General features: G+C 41.6%; 1 protein-coding gene across 2 annotated transcripts in view; it reads right to left on the reverse strand.

Annotated features, from left to right (window-relative positions):
- KCNH5 (potassium voltage-gated channel subfamily H member 5) overlaps positions 1–22656 on the reverse strand; it is a 140211-nt gene that overhangs the window by 11240 nt on the left and 106315 nt on the right. For both annotated transcript variants that reach the window (XM_065755665.1, XM_065755664.1), the window contains exon 10: positions 13377–13573. In XM_065755665.1, coding sequence (XP_065611737.1) covers positions 13377–13573 — 197 coding nt within the window. The remainder of the gene's footprint in view (positions 1–13376; positions 13574–22656) is intronic.

The following is a 22656-nucleotide window of genomic DNA, read 5'->3' on the forward strand; positions in this document are numbered from 1 at the left end:
CAGCCCAGGACATCCTTATTGCTGTCCAGATTTGTGTTGGAAGTGGGCAAGGGGACAGCCACTGCTATCTCTGTTCCTTCAATGCACATTTTCTGAAGGTCTTGCTTCTATTACACTGAAAAATATCAAGATCTACATGTTTGGCTTCTGGCCAGCTCTATTTCTGACAGACCCAGCATTCCTGAATATTCCTAGCTCAAAGCTGCATAGAATATGGGCCTGTAGGATTTGCAGAATTTGTGCTTTGTTTTCTGTGTTTCTGCCTGAAGATGAAACAGTCTCAATAAATACCTAAAAGGGACTCATTGATTACAAAGTAATTAATCAGTAGAAGAATTACAATTATTTCTCTCATCTTTAAGTAGAAATTCAAATTAATTGGAATTAATTTTTTCCCCACAGAATATTACTTTAATGGACTAGAAAGTGCTTGAAATTTAATCCGAAGCCCTCAGATCCAAAGAACAAGCTTTGCAACCAATAGCTTGTGGATTTTCCCATCCACATCAATTCATTTAACAAAATATATCATCCCCCCCATCAGCCTTGTTTATGACACTGAAGACATTCTAACTGTCTTTCAGAAACTTTGGTTTTACAGGGAATGTACTACCAGTTATTCTATCTGTTCACTGCATCATTTTCAACATTTTGCTAATTTATTGAAAAGCTTTTATAACAGGAGCTTCAATTAAAACAATGCATTCCCAGTGCCATGAGGTGCAGAACACCATCAGTTTTCTTTGGAAACAGTGAGTGAGAAATGAAGAAATAATTTTAAAGGGCAGAACATATGAACAACAGATCCAAATGAAAAGGACAACAGACAGTCTATGTACCTTGAAGAGCCAGAGCACCTTTTTGTAACTTTCCATATTACAAAATCAGGAAGTCAAACATTCTGCTTTATCACCAGGACACACTCCACACCAGAACCAAGTCCAACACTGGAGATCAACGGGGACAGCCATTGATTTCATGGCAGCATTCTTGGGTGGAACAGATTTAGGCTGAAGGATGGTTAATCACGTTCTTGTTTCCTATTTGCTTCTAAAAGTCAGTCAAGGATCTCATCTTTTAAATAATTATAGGGTTGAAAATGGCTGAATCTGACAGTCAACTAAGTCTAGCTTTTGGGTAATAAGTGCTGTTGCTGGTGACTGTCTTTTACAGATCTTCTGGGTGAAGCCCAAGTTCAAAAAACTTCTGGACATATCCCCATGCCTACTTTCCCACAGGACAACCTACAGATGAAGCCACAGGGATGCTAAGAGGAAGAATGAGTAGGGCAATTCAGCAACTCACACACACCTCTGCTTCTCAGTTCAGAGACACCAGTATGAAACTGGTAGTGCGACCTGGCAACTCTTTTGAAGAAAAATCAAGACTCAGCAAAGATGAGCACTTCTGGAAGATCATTCACTAACTGAAAGACAGGGTCAGCCCCCTGCATAACAGACAAAATAACTCAGTTAAACCATCGGGAAATCTCCATTTAACACACACACACACACCAAAAAAAAAAAGACCAAAAGGTTAGATGAACTTTTAATATCTACCTCGTTTAACTATGAAATGCGCTCTGAAATAACCTTAACAAGTATCCCTGGGATTCTTTGAGTGAAACATCTCAATCAGCAAGAGCTAAAATTTTCCCAGCTGAGAGCAGCATGCTGGCAGTGTGAGAGTAAGGAGTGCTGGTTGTTGAAACACACTGTAATTGCCTTCAATGTGCTCACAGCCAATGCTTCAGTGGGAAGAAATCTCTTGGGGAGAAAAAAAGACCCAAGACATAAGCATGCCAACAAAGAAGAAATACTCTATGAGGAAGATGTGCAACCTTCACCAAAGGATAAAATCTCCCTCTAGTCAAAAGTGGTCAGTGCAGTGTTGCTACGGAAAGCATTTTAGTTCAAGAGATTAAAGGAAACAGTTTTTCAGGGGTAATCTGTAATGATCAAAAGGGCAGAGGCCTTCAAATTACAGCATAATCAAACGACAACTTCTCAGAGAGCAAACACTCCATCTCAATGATTTTGTTAGTTTCCTGAAACCTGAGTGGGAACTAACGAACAGCTCTCCTGGGGCAAAAAGTCAAAGAAAACCACCCAGAGCCACATGAGCCTGGGGAACAGTTACCCACCAACTGCAGAACTACCTCCAACAGCACAGAAATACTGCAGTGCCAGTGCCCATGACAAACTTCAACCCAAAGAGAAGTGGACAGTTCCCTGAAGGCTCTCTGCGGAGAAATGAAGTTGCTGATGAGAGTCCTGTCAGAGCTTCTTGCAGGCAAACCACCAGGGAGGACAGAGTGCTTTGACTAATCCCCAAAGGACCATTAGGTGTTTTTTACAAGCTCAAAAGATGGGACTGAGGAACTCAGCGAATGGTGACTCCACAGAGCTTTGTGTTTATTCCTGAACAGCACCAGCAGGAGGAAGAGACTCCACAAAAGAGTTAACTAGTGGGAGTATGGGGATGGGATAAACAGATGGTGCGGTGAGGAGCCATTTCCATTCCATTTACATGCATTAAATCGATCCCTGGGCTTTCATGACAATAAGCCACGGCTCTGCTAGGGAGGATTTTAGTGATCTGGCTATATCCTACCTGCAGGCATCATTCTATTGTGTCCCAGCACTAAGCCTGTTCCCAAAGTTCCTTCAAATTTCTCCATGTGATTCTTGGTGATCTTCCCTAATACCTACATCGCAGTCACCTATTTTCTAGATGTGGATCTCTGCAAAGCTCATCAGCACTGCTTTATGTTCCTATCCATGCATTTAGGCACTAACACAGGATGCTCCTTAGGGGCTAAGCCTGCTGTTTTTGTAGCCTTAGCTTATCTCATTGCTCCAGACCCAAACAAATTAGTTTATAATCCTCAGTATTGTAGACTTTGGCAAATCTGGCTTTAAAAGTGATCCAAAATGATCTCCTCCTGTAAAATTGGAGTCAGTCCAGTTGATTTGTTCCCCATTCCTGTCTAGGGCCAGTACAAAACCTCTACTTGGACAAACAACAGGTCTTTGCAATCAATAACATTGATGATTCTGTAGTTCCTCATTAGTGATTATGCTGCACCCTGTTTACACAGTTAGTATCTTTTCTATCAATCCCTGTGCACACACAATTAATGAAACACCAGGTGCTAAATGACAAACGCTGCTGCAATGTTGCGGAGCGACAACACACAGAAGTACAGATCACTATCTCTGGCTCTCTTACCTTTTTCATCTCAGATACTGCATCCACTTTGAGGTCTCATTTTGACTTCTGGCACTTAGATCAAAGCATCGTCTGTTTTCCTCTGACTTGATATTTTTCTGGTGTCTGAAAAATGCAGCTAACCCCAAACTTGCCATGCTAGACACCAGTTCTCTAGTCATCTTCTCCCAGGACGATCATGTCCAGGCACTAGCAGGAGGCTGACTGTTCTCAGTGGGGTCTGGCACCCTTTTTGCATGTGGGAGGATGCTTGAAGATACATATCCATGCCAGACATTTCAGCTACAGGGCAGGGCTGATCCTTGGGGCAGCTGTACCTGCCCAGAAGCAGACTAACAGGGTAAAAGAAAGCTGATGAGAAATTTGCGAGGTCAATTGCTGTCCCAGCAGAGTCCTTATCTATCTATTAGCAGCTGTCTAACATCCTGGACTGATCTTGAGCTCAACTGGACTGAAAAGAAGCTCTTTGTGGGGACTCATTTCTTATGGACCACATGGCAAACAGTACCTTGGTCCCAGCTTTCTGAGAAATGCCTGAAGGCTGATGGTTCATGCTGGTTACTCAGGCACCTGTTTGTATACTAATGCAGTGGATTATAGAGTATTATTCATACTCTTTTGGAGAGCAACCTGAAGTTATTGGATAAGACTTTTTATTAAATGGAAATAGGGACAGTTAATAACACGTGGAAAAGCGTGGGTGGTTTAGTTCCCCATTTACCTTTCTTCTGCAGCCTTCTTGGTCAGATATGATACAGTCTGGGAGAAGGATGGGGGTCATTCATAAACAAGCTGCTTGGAACTACCAACAGCTGTTCCATTTTAAAATGGATGCAATTTCAACACACGAGGGAAATAAAATTCATTACAACGGCAGGCAGGCAAGGGAGGCAGATCAGTGAAAACCATGAGCTAGACCTAGAAATGGAGTGCTGAGAAGACAGAATGCTCTGACAAGGTCAGAGACATGGAGAAGGAAACCTAGATGTATCAAGGAGTAAGTGATGGGTACAAATGGAAAAGTAAGACTTGCCTAGCAGAAAGGCTGTAATTCAGCTGATCAGTAGAAATAGCCCCCTTAGAAAAGGCTGGTTTTTGCTAATTGCTTTGGTCCTCATTACCACGTTTCTAAGAGCAAGCAGAGTTTTGGGCTCTCAGAAGAAAGCAAAGCCTGCTTCGGTAGGAAAAGAATTGCTCTCTTTTTAAACAAACAAACAAACAAACAAAGGCAGAAGACAGCAGTCAGTTAAAACTGAGCCATGAGCTCAGAGTGCAAAGAGGTAAGCTGCCAGCCCTGGATGTGCAATGAGCAATGTAAGTATGCACATAGGAAGCACCTTACAAAATCTCTGGCAGCTGAAACATCTGCAAAATAATGAATAAAAAGTAATCTAACCTTCAACTAAATGTCCAAGGGGAGGTCTGAGTTCAAAAGATCACTGACTGCTTAATTAATGGAGTTAACAGAATCAGAGTATACTACACTCCTTTCCTAACCATACCTTACATCTGAAAACCACATTCTGTTTTTGTAATCTTTCGGAAGGGGGAGCAAATTTAGACCAGGGGCTGTGAGAAATTGAGAAGTAAAATTATGAGGAAAAGACATGGATTAGTAATAAGCACTCCTTCCTAAATGCAAGTTCTTTGCCTTCAAGCAAGCTGCTCAGAAGTGCAGTAACAGGATCAGCTCCTTTCAGGTGTTTTCCAGAATCCCCTTGTCCCTGTTCCCACCTCTGGCATATATGTAAATCAGCTCCTCAAAAATTGCTCTTCCAGAGCTTCTTTTCACAGGACCTAAACCAAGGCAGCTTTCTAATCACAGCAACTGGATGACAATTAAAAAAGGCAAAGTGAAACAACTATCATTAAGTTGGAAGTGACAGGCTGGGTTTTATTTTTAACTAAGACAAGTGGGATTCATACTAACTTCTCCACCAAGTTTCTCCTGCCCTCTGTCTACAGTTTAACTCTTACCTGAATGCAGTTTCATTGCAGTAGGAAGTAGCCCAAAAAGAGCATTCAAAAAATCTGAGAATCACAGTATTTTTAATGGTTATCAAAGGCTGAAACACCTGCTTGGGCATTATACTCTTGTGAAGCATGTGCTGCAAACAATAGGATAATGGATTTGCACAGAAAGTAAGACCTTATGTATGCGGGCAGTTTTATTTATCAGTTTACAGACTTAGAGTAAGGAACTCCTGAGAAGCCTTTCTATGCAAGTCAAGATGAAAAGAAAACACAAAACTGGAGAATTATGGAATGTCTCATGTTGGAATGGACCCATACAGATCCCTCCCTTATGAGGAAAGGCTGAGAGACCTTGATCTGTTCAGCCTTGAAAATAAAAGACTCAGAGGGGATCTGATCTACATCTATAAATATTTAAGGAGCAGGAGGGAGGCAAAGGAATGAGGCCGGTCTCTTCTCAGCAGTATGTGGTAATAGGATGAGAGGAAATGGCCACAAACTGAAGCAAAGGAAGTTCTGCACAAATGTGCATGGGAACTTCTTCACAGTGAGGGTGACAGAGCACTGGCAAAGGCTGCACAGAGAGGTGGTGGAGTCTCTTTCTCTGGAGACATTCAAGACCCACCTGGACACCTACCTACACTGAGGTAGCTCAATGCAACCTGGGCTATGGAGCTGCTTTGGCAGGGGGTTGGACTTGATGATCTCTGGAGGTCCCTTCCAAGCCCTACAGCTCTGTGATTCTATGATCATGGAGTCCAACTCCTGGCTCCACACAGCACCACTTAAAAAATCAGGCCAAAGGGAGGCAACAGACTCCCAAGATCACCCAGTCCAACCGTCCACCTACCACCAATATTTCCCCACTAAACCATGTCCCTCAGTACAACATCTAAACGTTCCTATACACCATGCACACACACTGCCTCCCTTTCAGTTGGAGGAAATTAGAAGCACTAAATTTAATCAGTGGGGAGATGTGAACAGAAAACATTTTTTTTTAATATTTACAAGATCAAAAATAGTAAACCTTTGATTTACTTTATCATCACTCAAATCCAGTGTAAGCACTAGTGCCCTGAATCAATATTACAGACAGCCTGTAGAAAGCTCTCTGAGCGAACTACAGAGTCCCTTAATTATGACAGCTTTCTAAACAAGAAAATGGTATTAATTCAGGGACACTACATTAGCAAATCACCTCCAGCCTGGATCTTCCCTCTAACAAGTGCAGTTTACACCTCAGTGGATGCTGCCAATCCCTGACATTTCCTGATCAACGATGTGTTCACATACACATAAATCACTCTGTTTGCATTTCCCTTGCTGCCTGAAGAAGAGATGGGGAAAATCAGCACTGCCTTGAGTAACAGCTGCTGAGTCTCTGCGTGCACAAAGCAGCACATCAGCACATACAATTCTCTTCTGCAGCCATACTGCACAGTTCAAAGCACCTTGAAAGCAAGGCTGAATTGCCATGTATTTCTCACCAAAGACCAGCAGTGAAATAATGGTCTGACAAATGAGATCAAAGCTATTTTGATTTAGACAGAAAAAGAAGCTGCATGTCCATGCAAAAGAATAAAAATCAAACCGTAAACCTCTGTAATGCCCAAGGATTATCACAACTGGGCTCAATCCCACTTCTAACAGAGTTGGTGGGATTTTGTCTCACAGAAACACAACTGAGACCTCAGGAGGTACTGAATTTAGAAATTATATTCAGAGTAGAACAAGAGTACAGTGGTACATTGTGGGACTAATGTGGCTCTGAAACACAGGCAGATACGGAGCTCCCCGCTGTTCCCCTCTGTGCCTGCAGTGAGGACACAGCGCTGCAATTGCTCCCACAGCCCCAGCTCCCCATGGTCTGCATGACCTGGCCTGTGCTCAGAAGAAGGGAGATGATGAAGTGGCAAACAGGAGAGGGAGGAGAGCGAGGCACAAGGGAAAGTCAGGTTCACAGCTACCAGCAAAAGCAAGAAAGCCAGCGCACTGATAGCTTTTATATAGCAGCCTCTCTGCTCAGGGACAGCTGTCCCATGATGTCTGGCAGAGGCACAGAGGCGAGAAGTTAATGCTGCTGCAGCTTTCTCTCTGAATTATGCTGCTCTTCTACCTAACGAAGTCATGCATGGCCCTCCAAGGACTCACTGACTTCCCTGCTGTGACTGACTCAGATCCCTGCGCCCCTGAAGTGGAGCACAAGGAATTATGCTCAGAGGAGCAGAAGACGAGAGCAAAGAGCTGCAGAAAAGCTTAAGTTGAGGATGCTGATCCATCCTACAGCACGTGGGATCATGTGGGCTTCTCTGCAGCAGAAGGGCAGCCTGGGCTATGCTTCTGGGCCATGCTGGGTCCCACACACATACGCAAGACTAGATACCTACCTGGGTCCCTTGCACAGGTCTAGACATCTCCAGAGGTGGTGCCAGATCTAAATCAGTGAAACAGCCCTTTAGGAAATATCGTAATGTAATAGTGGCATATCTGGAGATGGTTGAATACAACGAGGTCAAACAATAAAGAAAGAAAATTGGCTTAAGTGCAAGCTTCTTAGAGCATAATGGAGGCTGGAAGGCCTGCAAAGATGTGAACAAAATGAAACCATATTGATTTTGGAGGGTATAACTTATTTGCTTTGTAATTGTGCTAAACTGGAGCTACAGCTGAACTACAGTGTTAAGATTTCACTTTCTAGGACAAAACACTCATATAAAAAGAAGAAAACAATTGAGATAATTAAAAATCAGAGAGAGACAGGAAAGGGTAGGAGCATCCTGAAACAAGGTGTAACAGTTTTTTTCACATGGAGACAGATAAAGGAATTTTGGTGAAATTAAAGGCAAAGCTAATCTGTGAGATGTAGTGTGAGAGGAAGGTGGGGGTAAAAATCATCCTGGATGCTCAAACTGAGCTGACCTTAATGGTGTGTGGCTCATGTTGCTGTGTTGCACTTGGGCAAGTTAAGTTGACTGTCACCACGTAGAGCTGGGGAAGCCCTCTGTGCCTCCTCACATCCCCTAGGAGCTGCAAGTAGCCTGATATATTAGCACGCTGATGCTTTGAGTTCTGGGAAAGGCAAAGACAGGGAAAGGAAATACACCCTTTGCCATCAAAAAGTGGATCAAATTAATTTCAAATAGGCTTGAGGAAGCTGCTGAGATGCAAATACATTTTGATTTAAAAGTTATGCCAAAAGCCTGCTGGACATGTAAGCCCTAACAGAAATGGATGTGTTGGATCTGCCTTTCCAGGGGCTTGATCCTGCTCTCACTGGGACCCTTGCCACTGGCTTGAGTCAGCAGAGGAATAAGCTGCAGACACAGAAGACAGGTACCATGAGTGAGAGAGGGATGGGGACCAAGTGCCAGACTGGGAGTTGGCACCTTCCTCATCACAGGACAGGAGCCCAGAGCCCCCCTGGAGCCCATCTATCTTACTAGGCACAGCAACTTCCTAGGCAGCACATCTCCCTGCTTCACTTTAGGCATAATGATGGAATGGCTTGTTTTGCCCAGATAGGTTTGGTTACCACTGCTGTCCCACACGGAGGAAATTCCACATGACAGACTGCAAAAAGGGGTGAAAATGGATGATGGACCTGCCCTTGTGTAGATGTAGAGCAGGGGGTTCCCAGCACAATTTTCCCCACAGATTCCCCTCAGCTTTCTGATGCCAGCTACTCAAACCCCATGCTCTGATCCCTTTCTATGTGAGCAAGTCATTCCCCCCAAGCGGTCAGTACCAAGCAGGAGCACCAGCTGGCCAAGTGCAAACAGCTCTGCTATAATTGTGGCAGGCTTTCAAAGCTCAAAACCTGCGAAAATCTGCAGGTTTACCAGAACATGTGCAGCCGTCAGGACCAAGCAATGCACAGAGCAACACCTCCTGCCTCTGCATCAGGACACTCAAAGAGCTTGAAAAGTGACAGAGGAAGGAGATCCTGAATGACCTTTGGTACAACCTTCACTTTCAGGAGACGAGACAGAAGCACAGAATTCAAATTAAAATATATTTTTTTTGTTTCTAAATTATGTGACAAAGAAATGATGTATGATTCACTCAAGAAACAACACATGATTCATTAAAACCTCAAGCAAAAACAGAAAGCCAATTTTAAAAGAAATTCTTCTGACCTAAAATAGACAAAGAGAACATTCGTGTTAAGAGAGTCTGATGGCCTCACCTGCTTCACACTGTGCTGGCTGAATTAGATAACATCAGTTGCTCACAGCATTGTCCCTGGCTTTTAGGTTGTCACATGGAACAGAACAGAGCCTCTCTAGAGGGTATTTCACTGCCTTAAAGGCACTTGCTTTCTTCACATTTCCTTGGCTCATTCCTAACACACCTTTCAGGAGAAAATGTGCCAGAGAACCTACATGGCCAGACATCCTCCCCTTGGCTCCTCCAGACTCAGTTAACACAATTCATTTTGCTTACAGTAGAAAACAGCAGTATGCAACCATGTACCTTAAAAGCTGAGGAGGGAAATCTTTGCTTTACTGAAGCACAGGAGAATTTCAGCTTTGATTTCAGAGGGCCCAACATTTCAGTTTGATTTTTACTGCACTTTCACAGACTGATGATCAGTTAGCTGGAGATGGTGCATTAGTTAGTGTAAATGGAAGCAATAAGGAGAAAAGGCAAAAGCTTTTAAAATATCTCCACTGAACTCCTGTTTTTGTGAGGTAGCTCAATGCAGGCCTTTTTCCCTTATTTATTTATTTATTTATTTTTACTACCAATGAAACGTATATATATCTGTTTGGGTATGGATCTCTTAGAAGTCTGTCTTGGCTCCCTTCTCTTGGCCAAACTTAATGGCTCAAGCTTGCAGAGCCCTCACTCCAGCTGCATGAAATCTTGAAAGGCACTTAATGAATTAGACAGACATTATTAATATTCTCTTCCAACATCAGAAGGCAATACTTAACTCTTTGAAAACTCATCCTAAATGCTGCTTTCTAACTTCCAGTCCTCAGAGGCCGCTATATATAATCTCATTGCTATTTTATACAGTATCTTTCCAGATTAATTATTTGCCCTATTTGGAAAAAAAAAAAAGTTCAAAGTCCTGCCCCTGTCTTGGAGTGTACATTAGAGATGTTAGATGTGCCATAAAGATTTCAGAGCACGAAACAAGATATGCTGCAATGTTTTGCAATTACAGATTAAAAGTCACTTCGTCACCCTGAGCAGGAGAGAGGACTGCAGGTTGGAAAGCTAGCAGGCATGCTCACTTTATAGGCTCATAAATGCAGCGTGATGGCTGAGCTACCTAACACACAGAAAAAGAAAACAAAAACCCAGAGTTGATAATAGCAGGCTGAGCAGATGCCTTAAGTAGGTCATTCAACATGCCAAGCCTCTAAATGCTATCTGGGAGTGAGAAAACATTATTTCCCCACTACAGTGTGACTTTCTCTTCCCTGTCATGTGGAACTAACCTTTTGTGCTCAGCACTGTTATTAATTTATTAGCCTTTTGAACGTTTAAATTGTTTCACAGTCTACAGACTACATCTAAGTGCTTGTTGAGAGACAATGCAGCACAAATACGCGTGTGTATGCATCCACATGCACACATACATATTTGGAAAAGCAGACCTAATGAAAGAGCAGTTCTCTCTGTCTATATATTTTTGACAGTGAGAACAAACAGCCATTTTGTTGAGCACTGAACTGCAACGAGTGTATTTTTGTTATAATTAAATGTCAAACCTTACAAGTGATGACAACGTAGAAAAAGTGCTAAGTATATTCCTATTGAAATCAATTAAAGGATACAATGATTTTCCTTCCACTTAGATTACATGACTCCAGCACAAATTTCTGCAGTATAGTGCAGCTCTGTCTGCCCATTTTCAGTAACTGAACAACTGCTTTTTGTTCTCCTGATGAAACCGTTCTGGATGGCATGGCTTCTCTCGAAGGTTGAACTCACAGTCGGACACTTGGAGTCCAACAGGGAATTAGGTACACTTTCAGCAGATACATTATTTGAAACAATTCCCTGAATAATTTTATGTAACAGGACCTGGATTGTATTCCCATTGCTGAAAGCAGTATGGTCTGTTTTGTGCCTAGGAACAATACCCATAATTTCTGCAAAAGCAAGCACTGGCTCAGCACAACTTCCTGCAATACTAGGAGAAAGACTTCTGAAATAGCTCTTGAGTAGGAGACATTATAAGTGGAGTTCATCTGATGTACTCTTGGTATTTAAAAGTTAGAAACTGAGGATTGTTTCAAAAGTCAACAGAAAGTGATTGGTGAGTAGCTCAGATGTCACTGCCCAACTTTCCAGTGAAATTAATTCATGTACCACATTAACTTGATCTTCCTTTGACTCTAATGCCAACACATTTACCCAACTGACATTGCCTTTCCTTCTGCAAAATCCAACCCTTCTTTAGAAGCACTGTTCAGACACGTTTTGCTTTGTGTCACTGGGACCATGGCACAATCCATGTAACTTAATGCTCCCCGAGTGCTTTTCCACCAGTGTGACTCCCTCTCCCAGGCCCTGCTAGGAACCTAACAGCCCAAAAAAGGTATGTGACATAGAAAAACAGTCAAGTGATTATTCCCCTTGAGCATCCTAGGGCTGCAGAGTTGAATTCCAGCATGTTGCCCTGACAAGAAAACATCTGTCTGTGTTTTTCCTGTGCACAACCTTGTCACAGCTAATAGGGAGTCCCAGGAAGCTACCTGAAATGACAGATTTACCATTCTGAGAAGGAAATAATATATTTTGACAGTGTACGTGGTACTATCTTGTCCCATGAAATCACCATAAGGAAGGCCTCTCATCATTGCCTACTTGTCACATGCCACCAGCTTCAGACCCTGTCATCTCGGGTCTGAAGCTGGTGGCATGTGACAAGTAGGCAAGGGGGAATGTCAAAGTTACCACTTGGAGTCTTATCAATAAAAAAGCAAAAAGCTAGAAGCCCCAAAGCAGCTCTCAAGCCAAAAGCCCTTCTTCAGGACCAAAGTGGAGTTAACAAGCTTCAAGTCAGAATAAGTTGACAAACTGGAACCAAACCTGATTATAATTCAGTTCTTTGTGTCTCCTGCACAGACACAAGGGGATTATAATCCCGCTGCATCCACTTTTTGCCAAGAGTATTTTGTGCTATAGTTGGTACATTAATGAGCACAGGAACACACTAAAAATGAAACCTACTTTGTAAGATACTTTAATGGACAAGAAGAAACTATATCCAGAAAATTAAAATTCTAGTTCTGTTTAAGTCCTGTTGTTGCAGAGGCAGAAATTATCTTGTTAAATACTGAGGTAGCATAGATATCTTATGAGGTGAGATGTCCTAGCTGCAGAAAAAATGTGTTTCAGCAGCTAGAGGTTCTCAGTTAATGCTCAACAATCTATAAATTGTTGTTAGGAGATGTCTCTGTGCAAATGAAATTCATATAACCCTCATCAATCTTAAAAAAAAATAAATCATAAAGATTAAAATTTGCAGCCGCAATATGAATTAACGAATCCCTTAACCTGTTTTCAAGACATGTCCTTATAGCTAATTAATTTTTAGATGGAGTGCTCTTTGAAGGGACTAATGGATAGTGAGCATTGCTGATTGATTAAAAAATGAGCAGGAGGATTTAAAAAGTGAGCAGTGAATGTACAATTGCTATCAAGCTTTATTAACCTTGCCATATTAAAATTCTCAACTATGCAAATGAGAGAAGCAAGTATTAAAATAATACTTTTGCAGAGTACATTTTATTTATTTAACATCAGTGAATTTGTCCTAGTTGGTCTGTGCCATGCAAATCCATCAGAGTATTCTCTTCTGATCTAGCAGGAGAGAGACTGAGCCTTACCTCTGAAGAGTCTAAGATATGGACTCTCTCAGACTATTATTTTATACATTATGCAGCAGAAAGAAAAAAGAAACTAGCAAAGCAAAGAAAAAGAAAGTGTAATTCATATGTCACCCTGCCAGGATTGCTTCTCAGAGCTGCAAATCTATGGCTAACTTTTATTGAGCCATCATTAATAAAGAGCTACAACATCTATTGAAAGGCCAGTTAATCTGCAGTGACCCAAAAACATCAAGAGTAAACCGGGGGTTATTCAACACTGCAAACAGTGTGCAATCTCCTGGTGAAAGAAAGGGAAAACAAGAGCAGCTGCCTTACCCGTTTCCTCAAATTACAGGTGAGCGTGAGGTTCCTTGAGAAGGAGTTTGCAAAAGCAGTATAAAAGTCCAACACTTTAAGCAAGGCTTCTCGTTTAATAATATGTAAATCGCAGTATGTCAGTGCCCGTACATTGGCACATGCGTGAGCCAAACTGGTTTCCTTCCAGAAGATATCACCAAACACATCACCTTTACCTGAAAAACAGCAGGACAGAATTTGCTAAAAGTCAATGCTTACGTGATGTTCTTCAGCATGCAGATGATTTCTTTCCCAACATTCTTATGCTTCCGAATAAGATAACGTTGGCTCCCAACTGAAAACTAATAAGAGTAAAAGTTTTAAAAATATCTAAGGCATTTCAGCATCTTTAGCAATAGCCACAGGATTTTATAATATTTATAGATAGCTCTGCAAAGCATCACAGAGCATAAAAGTAAGACTTGTAAAGGTCTTGGTGTAGCTGAAGATTCGGGTAATGGATTTTCCAAAAGCTCCTGAACATAATAAGCAGTTAACTGATGGTAAGGTGACTGAATATTTCTGAGGGTCATTTCTAAGTGACACAGGAGCCCCGCTCTGATTGAAAGCCTATGTTATTTAGGCTGCTTTATCACTACAGCTTTGCAATGCTGTTTAAGAGCCAGCTTCCACATGCCACGGATCACTTCTTAAATGTTCATTAAACATTTTTGCTTCAGTGAGCAAGGTAACATTTCATCTGAAAACTCACCAAAACCATCCCCGAGACTTTTAACCTCTAAATACCTGGCTCTAAATCTTAAGCAGATCCAGCAGTCAGCTTCTAAATCCAAACACATCCACATGCGTAGAGGGTTCTGCTTGAGTCTGTATTAAAACATTTGCTGACTACGGAAGGGTTTGACCCCTTAGACACCGGCATATTTAAATAACTACAGCCAGATGTGAACCACTGCACACACCGGTACAGAATAGGGGGTGACCTGCTGCAGAGAAGTCCAGCAGAAAAGGAGCTGGGTGTCCTGGTTAGCCATGAGCCAGGAAGGCCAATGGTGTTCTGGGGGGAAAGAATAAGAGCTGATTCTCCCTCTCTGCTCTACTCTGGTGGGTCCACAATGGGAGTACTGCGTCCAGTTCTGGGCTCCCCAGTTCAAGAAAGACAGGGAACTGCTGAAGAGAGTCCAGAGGAGGGCCACAAAGAGAACTAAAGTAGGCAGAAGCCATCTATCACTGCCATGGGCTGGGTGAGGGCCCCAACACACATCTGGTGGCTGACAGATTCTGAAACAGAAACTGTAGTACTAACGGCACTTATGAAAGAAGGTTGCTTTGGTCCCCAGTGATATCCGAACTCTTTATTTTTGGAGTTATTAAGAGGAAACTAGAAATCAATCAGTCAGTGGTAGTATATCTATTGATTTTAGGTAGCTCGAGCAGTCTCTTGGTGAAGGTTTGTGATTTTATAGTTTGGGGAAATAAAAGGTAATACATTTTAATGCTTCTTACTCTAAGGACTTGCAACATTTCACTCAGCTCTATTTTAGGAACACAGAATAATACTTCATCCAACCTTACTGCTCTTTGGGGTCAGAGACTATTTCTCTATTTCTATTTCTGCCTCAGATAATGCATCCAGTAACAGGACTAACATTTCTCATGCAGCCTGTAGAGCAGAATCACCTCTCAGAAAGGTTATAGCATTTTCATTGAACTGCTTTAAAATAATTCTACATATTGAGATGTTATTATGATGAATTGCCATACTATTGCTGATATGGTTGATAAAACAAGTTACTTTAAAATGCTTTCCTTATCACAGAGCATTTCCTACAAATATATAATTTATCTAATGTTCTGTTTCAAAATTACCCTTTGCAGTTAATTACCCTTCTCTCAATCCACAGTTTAAAACCTGGATTACACCATACTCAGCACAGTTACATAATTTATAGAAAATAGACCATTTTGGAAGTGCACAAAATTGTTTAATGGATTTGCTCTCCAAAGTGGACACAGGACAGAACTGAGCCCTGGTTTCAGCAGCTGCAGACTCTAGTTAAAAATTCAGTAATGGGGACTGGTACGATTTTCCTGCTGAAATGCGAGCAGAATATTTTTTTTCCTTCCTATATTTAAGGTAATATATAAATAATTCAAGCTGAAAGCAGTGGATGCTGACTCAGAAGCTGTGCTACAGAACATTCCCAAATCACAGACAGATAAAATCACCATTCATAAAACCGAGATCTCCTCATCTTCTGCAGCTCAGTGAGGCAGGAACGACACCGGGTTCCTCTGAATGAGGCTGAGAAGATAAACTGAATCTTTGCAATCCTTCATGGGTCAGCAGCCAGTACACTTAAACGGGGAAGCGGTTACTTGAAAAGACAACTTAAAAGGTAAAGACGGTATTTGTCTGCTGCCAGTGCTCATTGTTTCATGGGAGGTGACTACAAGAGGCCCAAAAGCTTCTAAGTGCACTTCAGAAAGTACAGAATCTTGGAAGTGCTTACAGCTTTTTGAATTTCATGTTTTCCCCACACATTTCCAGATCTCATCTGCCCTCTGTAAACATGTTAAGAACTGTGTTGCATGAAAACACCCAAGCAGATTCTCCAAAACAATGCACGTTTCCTCATAAATACAGAGATTAATGTTCTATACTTCATCCCTGTTAACCGTAGCTCACTGAGTCGAGAGTAGTAATTGTCCACTCAAGTTTTATTTTACACAGTGCAACTAATGGGATTTTTTCATCTTTCTTAGAATTATAATTAAAAATGTACTTAGTAAGTTTTATACTCCGGCTACTCAGAACTCACCTCCCCTGGTGCAGACTGTGACAAGCACAGCATGCACGCTCTTGTTCATCACTGGTTAAAATGCATAGCTGATGGTGGTGACTGTTGAAAAATACTTTACTGTAGCTGAGAATTTGCTCTACCAAATAGCATCACTGTGCTCTTTGAATATCTTCTAGTTCCCGAGGAAATAAATATAAGGCATTACTTTTGGAGCAACATACACAGGTATCCCTACATATTTAGAGAAAATTAGACAAAATGTAACTACATAATAGATAAATATAATTCTATATATTGTTATTTTATATTATGGATAGATAACGTTGCCACACAGAAGCAGGGGACTGATGTTCTGAGCCACCTTGCACCGCAGACTGAGTTTCCACTTTGTGAGACAGGAGCTCATGGTTGGACATCTCATAAAGTTTTATCTATATGAAACTTTCCAGGTGCTGTAAAAGGGAATTAAAAGTCCTTGAATACACAGAGAGTAAAGACCCTTGTAAAACATCCTCTCAGAACCTCTATGTACCTATGAAATGGAAAGATTTATTTTCTTCAGACAGAAATCAAGCTAAAAAATACATCAGTGGAAACAATAACTTGATAGAGTTTTTGGAGAAAGTCTGGATGGGCAGTGAGAATGAATTCCCGATAGAAAACTGCACTGAGAGGAAAAACAAATAAAAGGGGCAAAAGGTTTCTCCTTAAGGCAAAAGCTCTTGTAGAGAGAAGCAGATTTGGAAAATATATGCTGTGCACTCCTGGCTAATAGGCCAGCTATACTACTCTCTGCTTTAAAACATCTCCCAAGACCCATCAGTCACACTAGCAAAAGCCAGACATGATGAATAATGCAGGCTTTCCATCAGGATATGCTTAAATCGTCTGTTACTTATGAACAGCAGAGGCAATACAGACCAATTTTGTTGCAGAATCAGTAAAATTGCATTATACACAGAAAACAATCACCTAATTTGCTCAGGTACCAATAGCCATGAAATGATGGCAGGTGCACAGAAATGGAGGTCAGGAAACAAATATCAAGTCCCTGAAGCCTTAATTACATTGCTACCTGTATATTCATGCACATACACCTGTCTGTGACTATACATCTGCAGTGAAACCTCTGGCTGTCAGACAGACATATCTCAAGCTGATGAAGACATGATGAGGAAGGAAGGAATTTGCAGTTACTTGCAGCAGCCCACAGCTCTGTGATTGTTGGGTGAGCAGTTAAGCAGCTCCTTGCCATGAGACACTGGTTGATCCAGCTATGAGGAAAAAGAGGATAAGGATAGGTGCAAGCTCACCAGCTGTCTCCTGCCAGCTAGGATATCACTGCTTCCTGTGAGCACAGCCCATAATGTGCAGAGGTGACTATCAGTCTGTGAGACAGGGCTCTGTGCCTTTGTGGAGGTTCTGGCCAAAATTTCAGCCTTTCCTAGGGTAGGCCAAGAAGCCAGGACTTCATTGAAAATCAGTTCACACCAGTCAGACATCCAGCTGGATGGGACCCCATATATTAACATGTGAAAGGGCAGAACGAATGGAGAAAAGAGCACTTTTAGCACTTGAAAGATTGTCAAAATAGCCAGCAAAGAAACAATAATAAGAGACTTTGCCCAAGACTCAAATCCATGCTGGCAAAGGCACTGTACATTATTAAATACAGTGCAACCTTCCCCATCTGTGCCTAAATACACAAAATAAATGTACCCTTCACCCAGCAGTCAGGACTGCTGCAAGAAAAGGGACAGGTCACTGTTCTCCTGTTATGACAGGTTAATGTTCCCCATCTCTCACACTTTTAGCACGTCTCCTCCTCATTTTTTTCAAGAAGCCCCAGCTCCTCATGATGGGAAGTCTCAGTTTTGATTTGATACGAAAACAAGTACCCATCCTTCCCAACTGAAGAAGTAAACTTGAAAGCATGACCTCCACCATCTTCAGTGCTCACAAGGCAAATCAGACTGCTTCAGACTGTTAATTTGATTTAAAAGAAATATATGATATGATTGCAAAATAATTTTTTTTCTTGTACTGCCAAGACTTTTGAGCTCCTGGGTTTGGCAGTGAAGCATGCAGGTTCTAATTCAAAAACATCTCAATTCAGTGGAAGGAATCCTTCTGACACTGGAGACTGCAGATCACATCTACAGCACACCAGCTGGCACTAAATTAAGATTGATGTTTCATATTATAGTTATCTACGGTGCAGGCAGAGACAGAAATACTTTAAACTTACAAAATGATGTGAAAAATTGAACACTCCCTTTAACTCCATCAGTAAGAGCTAATAGCACCTTTGAACAAGAAACAGTAGGAATAAATTTTACATGGTACTATGCATGTAAACCCAGACCTGTAAGATAAGACTCATTCCACAGAATACGTTTAAGAACTGCACAATGCAAAGCTGCGTCTCAGATCAATACTCTTTTGAGCACTGTATTTATATATCTATATCTATATGTATAAATATATAGATATATAAGATATATCTATATTTTCAGATTCAGCACTTGAAAAACAGCCTCTGTCACCTTAATTATTGCAGTCCTGCTAAATGGAAAACGCACAGCTTTCCTTTCTGAGTCATATGTCTTTTAGTTAATATAGAGCTTTAACTCACTGTAACTTTAACTCACAGTTGCAATAGGACATAGGTAATGTGCATCTGGTTGCAATTTACAGAACTGCTGCTCTGTAGATTGCTACCAGGTGCACATTATGGAGTTGGGGAACCTCAAAACCAGTCTGAATTATTTTACTTCAGTTAAAAAATAAAAAAAAAATCACTACATGATATTGAGCTGATTTTAGGTAAGGACAAATTTTCTACTTTCCTTCCAATGAGAGTTGAATCAAGCTGCAACTACAGTAATTAAAATTGCTGAGATGGGATTGGAATGTCAGTTTTTCACACCATAAGCTCCATCACACTTGGTCAGTCTTGTCCTGCATAAAACACACTCAGCTGAGTAACACCACAGAAATTCCAAGTGTTGATGCATGGATCCCAAATTCTGAATTACTAATGTTCATGGAATAGAGCGATGGAGCCTGGGCTGTCTAAGAAGAATAAATCCAGTAAACAACGCTGTTGCACTGGGACTGTATGCAGAATATGCTGAGAGTTAACATGCAACACACGAAGATAAAGAACAACTCAACTGAATACATACGGAATCAGGATCTTAAGTGTGGCCAAAACACAAGCTATTAAATTTATATTCATCCTGGTTTGGCTATTAAAACTGAATCTGTTCAGCAGCAGTCCCCAGCCAGGAACTCACTGCTCAATGCATTTCTATCACTACACAGTTTGAGCAATAGTTTTGATCAATTCCTACAATCATCAGTTGAGTGTGGTGAGTCATTATTTTTTTGTTAGCAGAAGGACTTCTCTAAGCCTTGCTGATCAATCTTCCCGGTTACTGCACAATTCACACACTCAGCTGTGCTAATACTGGATGCTGCAAAACAGCTTCCAGGCACTGGGCTGGCATTACCCCTTATACAAAACTCTTCAGCAGGAGCAAATTCAGGTTAATTGTGGCAGGGTGAGCTGCTCAGTGCCCTCTGCTAGCAGATGCCTTGTTCCATTAGATGACTTCACACCCCCAGTTTTTCCTAAGATGTTTCTGCTGGGAACATCTCCCCACGCATAGCAGTGGCAGATTGGTTGTTTACTCCTGCTTGAGGTGGTGGACAATTACAGATGTGCCTTCTCAGGGTCACCTCTCTCACTAGGAAAGTTTGGTTAATTAGGGACAAGGCTGCTTGCTCTTCTGCATTATCCTGACAACTGCACATGAGGTATGTTAAAATGACTGGATCTGTTTTTCCCAGCAAAGCAGCTCCCCTTAACTCGAACTCTGAGCACAGCGCTCACACTGCTAGAGCAGTGGTCAGTGTTTGTGGAAGGTAGGAGGCTGTCCCTGAGAAATGAAGAGTACTAATGAGGGAAACACCTAATGAGGAGTCCTAATTGGGCACCTGGGTATCTTCATTATTGAGTCCTATAAACCGCAGATTCTCTAGGTTCAATTGGGTCCATTCTCTTACTCTACTGCAGTAGCTGGGCATTTAATTTCACGCAAATGAGAACAAAACCAAATCAGGGGAGAATGAAAATATAACAGGGTGTAAAGTTGTCTGGTCAGTCACCGGGTTTCACCAGTTTTCAAGCACAAGACATGGCAAAGGTGGGGCACTGGAGCAAGCAAAACTGCTACAATAGAAAAATGTTGTTTTCTCTATCTTCTAGAGCCCTTGATTAGCACTTGGGTGGGATACCCAAGCCCCTGAAGACACCATTTTAGCAAGGAGGGAAGCTGTCTGCACCAACTTAGTATGACTGCAAGGTAGGGAGTTGCAGTAAAGGAGGATGAAGGAAGGAAAGAACAGCAGCACTGAGGAGCAATTTATGCCAGGATCTAAGGGAGGACAAAGCCCTGACCTTTGCAGAGAAGCATGAATGAATGCAAGGGATAGACAATGCATGATCTTAACCCACTTCAGTGCCCTTTCCTCATTGATTTTTTCTAAGATTCTCCACTTCTAAGACAACAAACATCCATCTACAGGCAAGCATGGCAAAATAAACCACCAACCGCTTCCACCTTTCTGCAATGCAAGTAACACTACACCTGGATGAAAGACACTACTGAAATAGTAATGGCACAATACCAGTTCCTTACCAAGCTTAGGAAATGGATTGCTCTGCAAAGGAAGTTAAGTGTCCTGCTATTCTCCTGCTCCCGCAGTAGAATACAATAAGGACCAGGTTCTGAAGGATGCTTACCCACTTTCAATACAAATTACTACTGGGGGATGAAGAGAGTGGACAGGCCAACAGTACAGCTCTGTAAGTCAACTTTTCCTAGGAACACCAGCGTGTTGCTGTCACTCTGTATGTCTCTGCAACTACATCTGAAAGAGATTTCCTTCCACAAGTGAATTTTTAGGATGCAACGTTTCATAATTACTCAGTACACCATTCTGTTAAATAGTCTGTCACAAGCAAAAGAAAACTTCTCAGTGTGCCTACGATTAAAATTAGCAGTTTATCTCAAAGTCAGATTTACGCATTCTACCAGTGCCCACAGTACACAATGAACATACCTCTGAGTCCCTAGATCACCTGACAGCAGCCATGAGAGAATCAAAATCATTTCTGGTAATTAAAGGTAAATTTACTTTAACTTGATATGGTTACAGGGCTTCCCAGCCAAATGCAGAATAAGATAGGTACTGGATTTACACTGCATGCAAGTGGGAGACAAAAAGTTCTCACTGTTACATCAAACACAATATTCATTAGCAAACACAAAAAAGTTTTGCATGTAATCCACTTAGTGATGGCTTATAGTTCAGTAAATTATATATTTGTTTCACTGTAGTACTCTGAGAACCATTTTGTTTAGTTAAATGCTGCTACTTACTCTTAAAGCTTTTCTTTTTTTAAATAGCTGTAAGCAAACATAAGAGACCTTTTTGTCATTGAAATTAATAATAAAAGTGAGATGGCCCAACAAGCTGAAGTACAAGGATTATTTTGCTATGGAAATTACAGAGTTAGGAGCTTTTATCGTAATGACTTCACATCTGAATATGGAAACAGATTCACTCTTGTTAAAAAAAAACATCAGTATATTCTAGAGAACAAAAAGCTGCAGCAAGTAGCTGAGAAGAGCACTGATGTACATACCCTGAGTACATATTCTCCATACACAACCAGTGCTGACCTCCATATCTGCCCTTTTTTCACATGCTGGCAAAACTCTCCAGTCCATCATGACCCTCATTTCCCAGCAGTCATCCCCATGAGGCACAGAAGAGACCCATGGTGTACTCTGGATCTGCTCTTACGTGAAAGAAGCAGCACAGAGGTTCAGTGACATGAGTGGTCCCCCAGCTCAGGACCAGCACTTGCATTTGCCTTCAGAGAGCCACGCTCCAGTTTAAGAGAAGGAAAATAGCTGATGTTCAACAGAAATAAATTCTACAATAAACAGATCTATTCCGAACAGGCAAGAGAGAATGACTCTCCTTGGAGAGGTTCTTTCTTCATCTATATTGTTATGCCCCTGAGGACAAGTCCTGTCTCAGCACTGGTGCTGACTGACCACTCAGTTCCGCCTCATGCTACAAAATTCCCAATCCCACACGAGTTAGTGAGGGGTCTGCATTTGGCTATTTCCCAACTACTGCTGGCAAATCAGACACTCCAGAGGAATGGGGGGGGGGAGGTTAACCTGGAATTCCCCCAGTACTCAGATTTCCCATGAATCAAGCTGGAATATACAGTGCATCCCTATCTCTTCACACAGTCACACTGAACTGTTTCTTTTCTGTAGAACCACTTCATTAAATATTACAATTTTGTTTTCTTGGAAGATACAGTTTGAAAATATTATTCTTGGCTAGAATACAGGCAAATGGAAAGCCCAGAGCAAAGGTTAATGTGGAAATCCTCCTGAGATAGA

The sequence above is a fragment of the Cyrtonyx montezumae genome, unplaced genomic scaffold (assembly GCF_038088225.1).
Source record: "Cyrtonyx montezumae isolate F1298 unplaced genomic scaffold, pur_monq_1.0 scaffold_10, whole genome shotgun sequence".
NCBI lineage: Eukaryota > Metazoa > Chordata > Aves > Galliformes > Odontophoridae > Cyrtonyx > Cyrtonyx montezumae.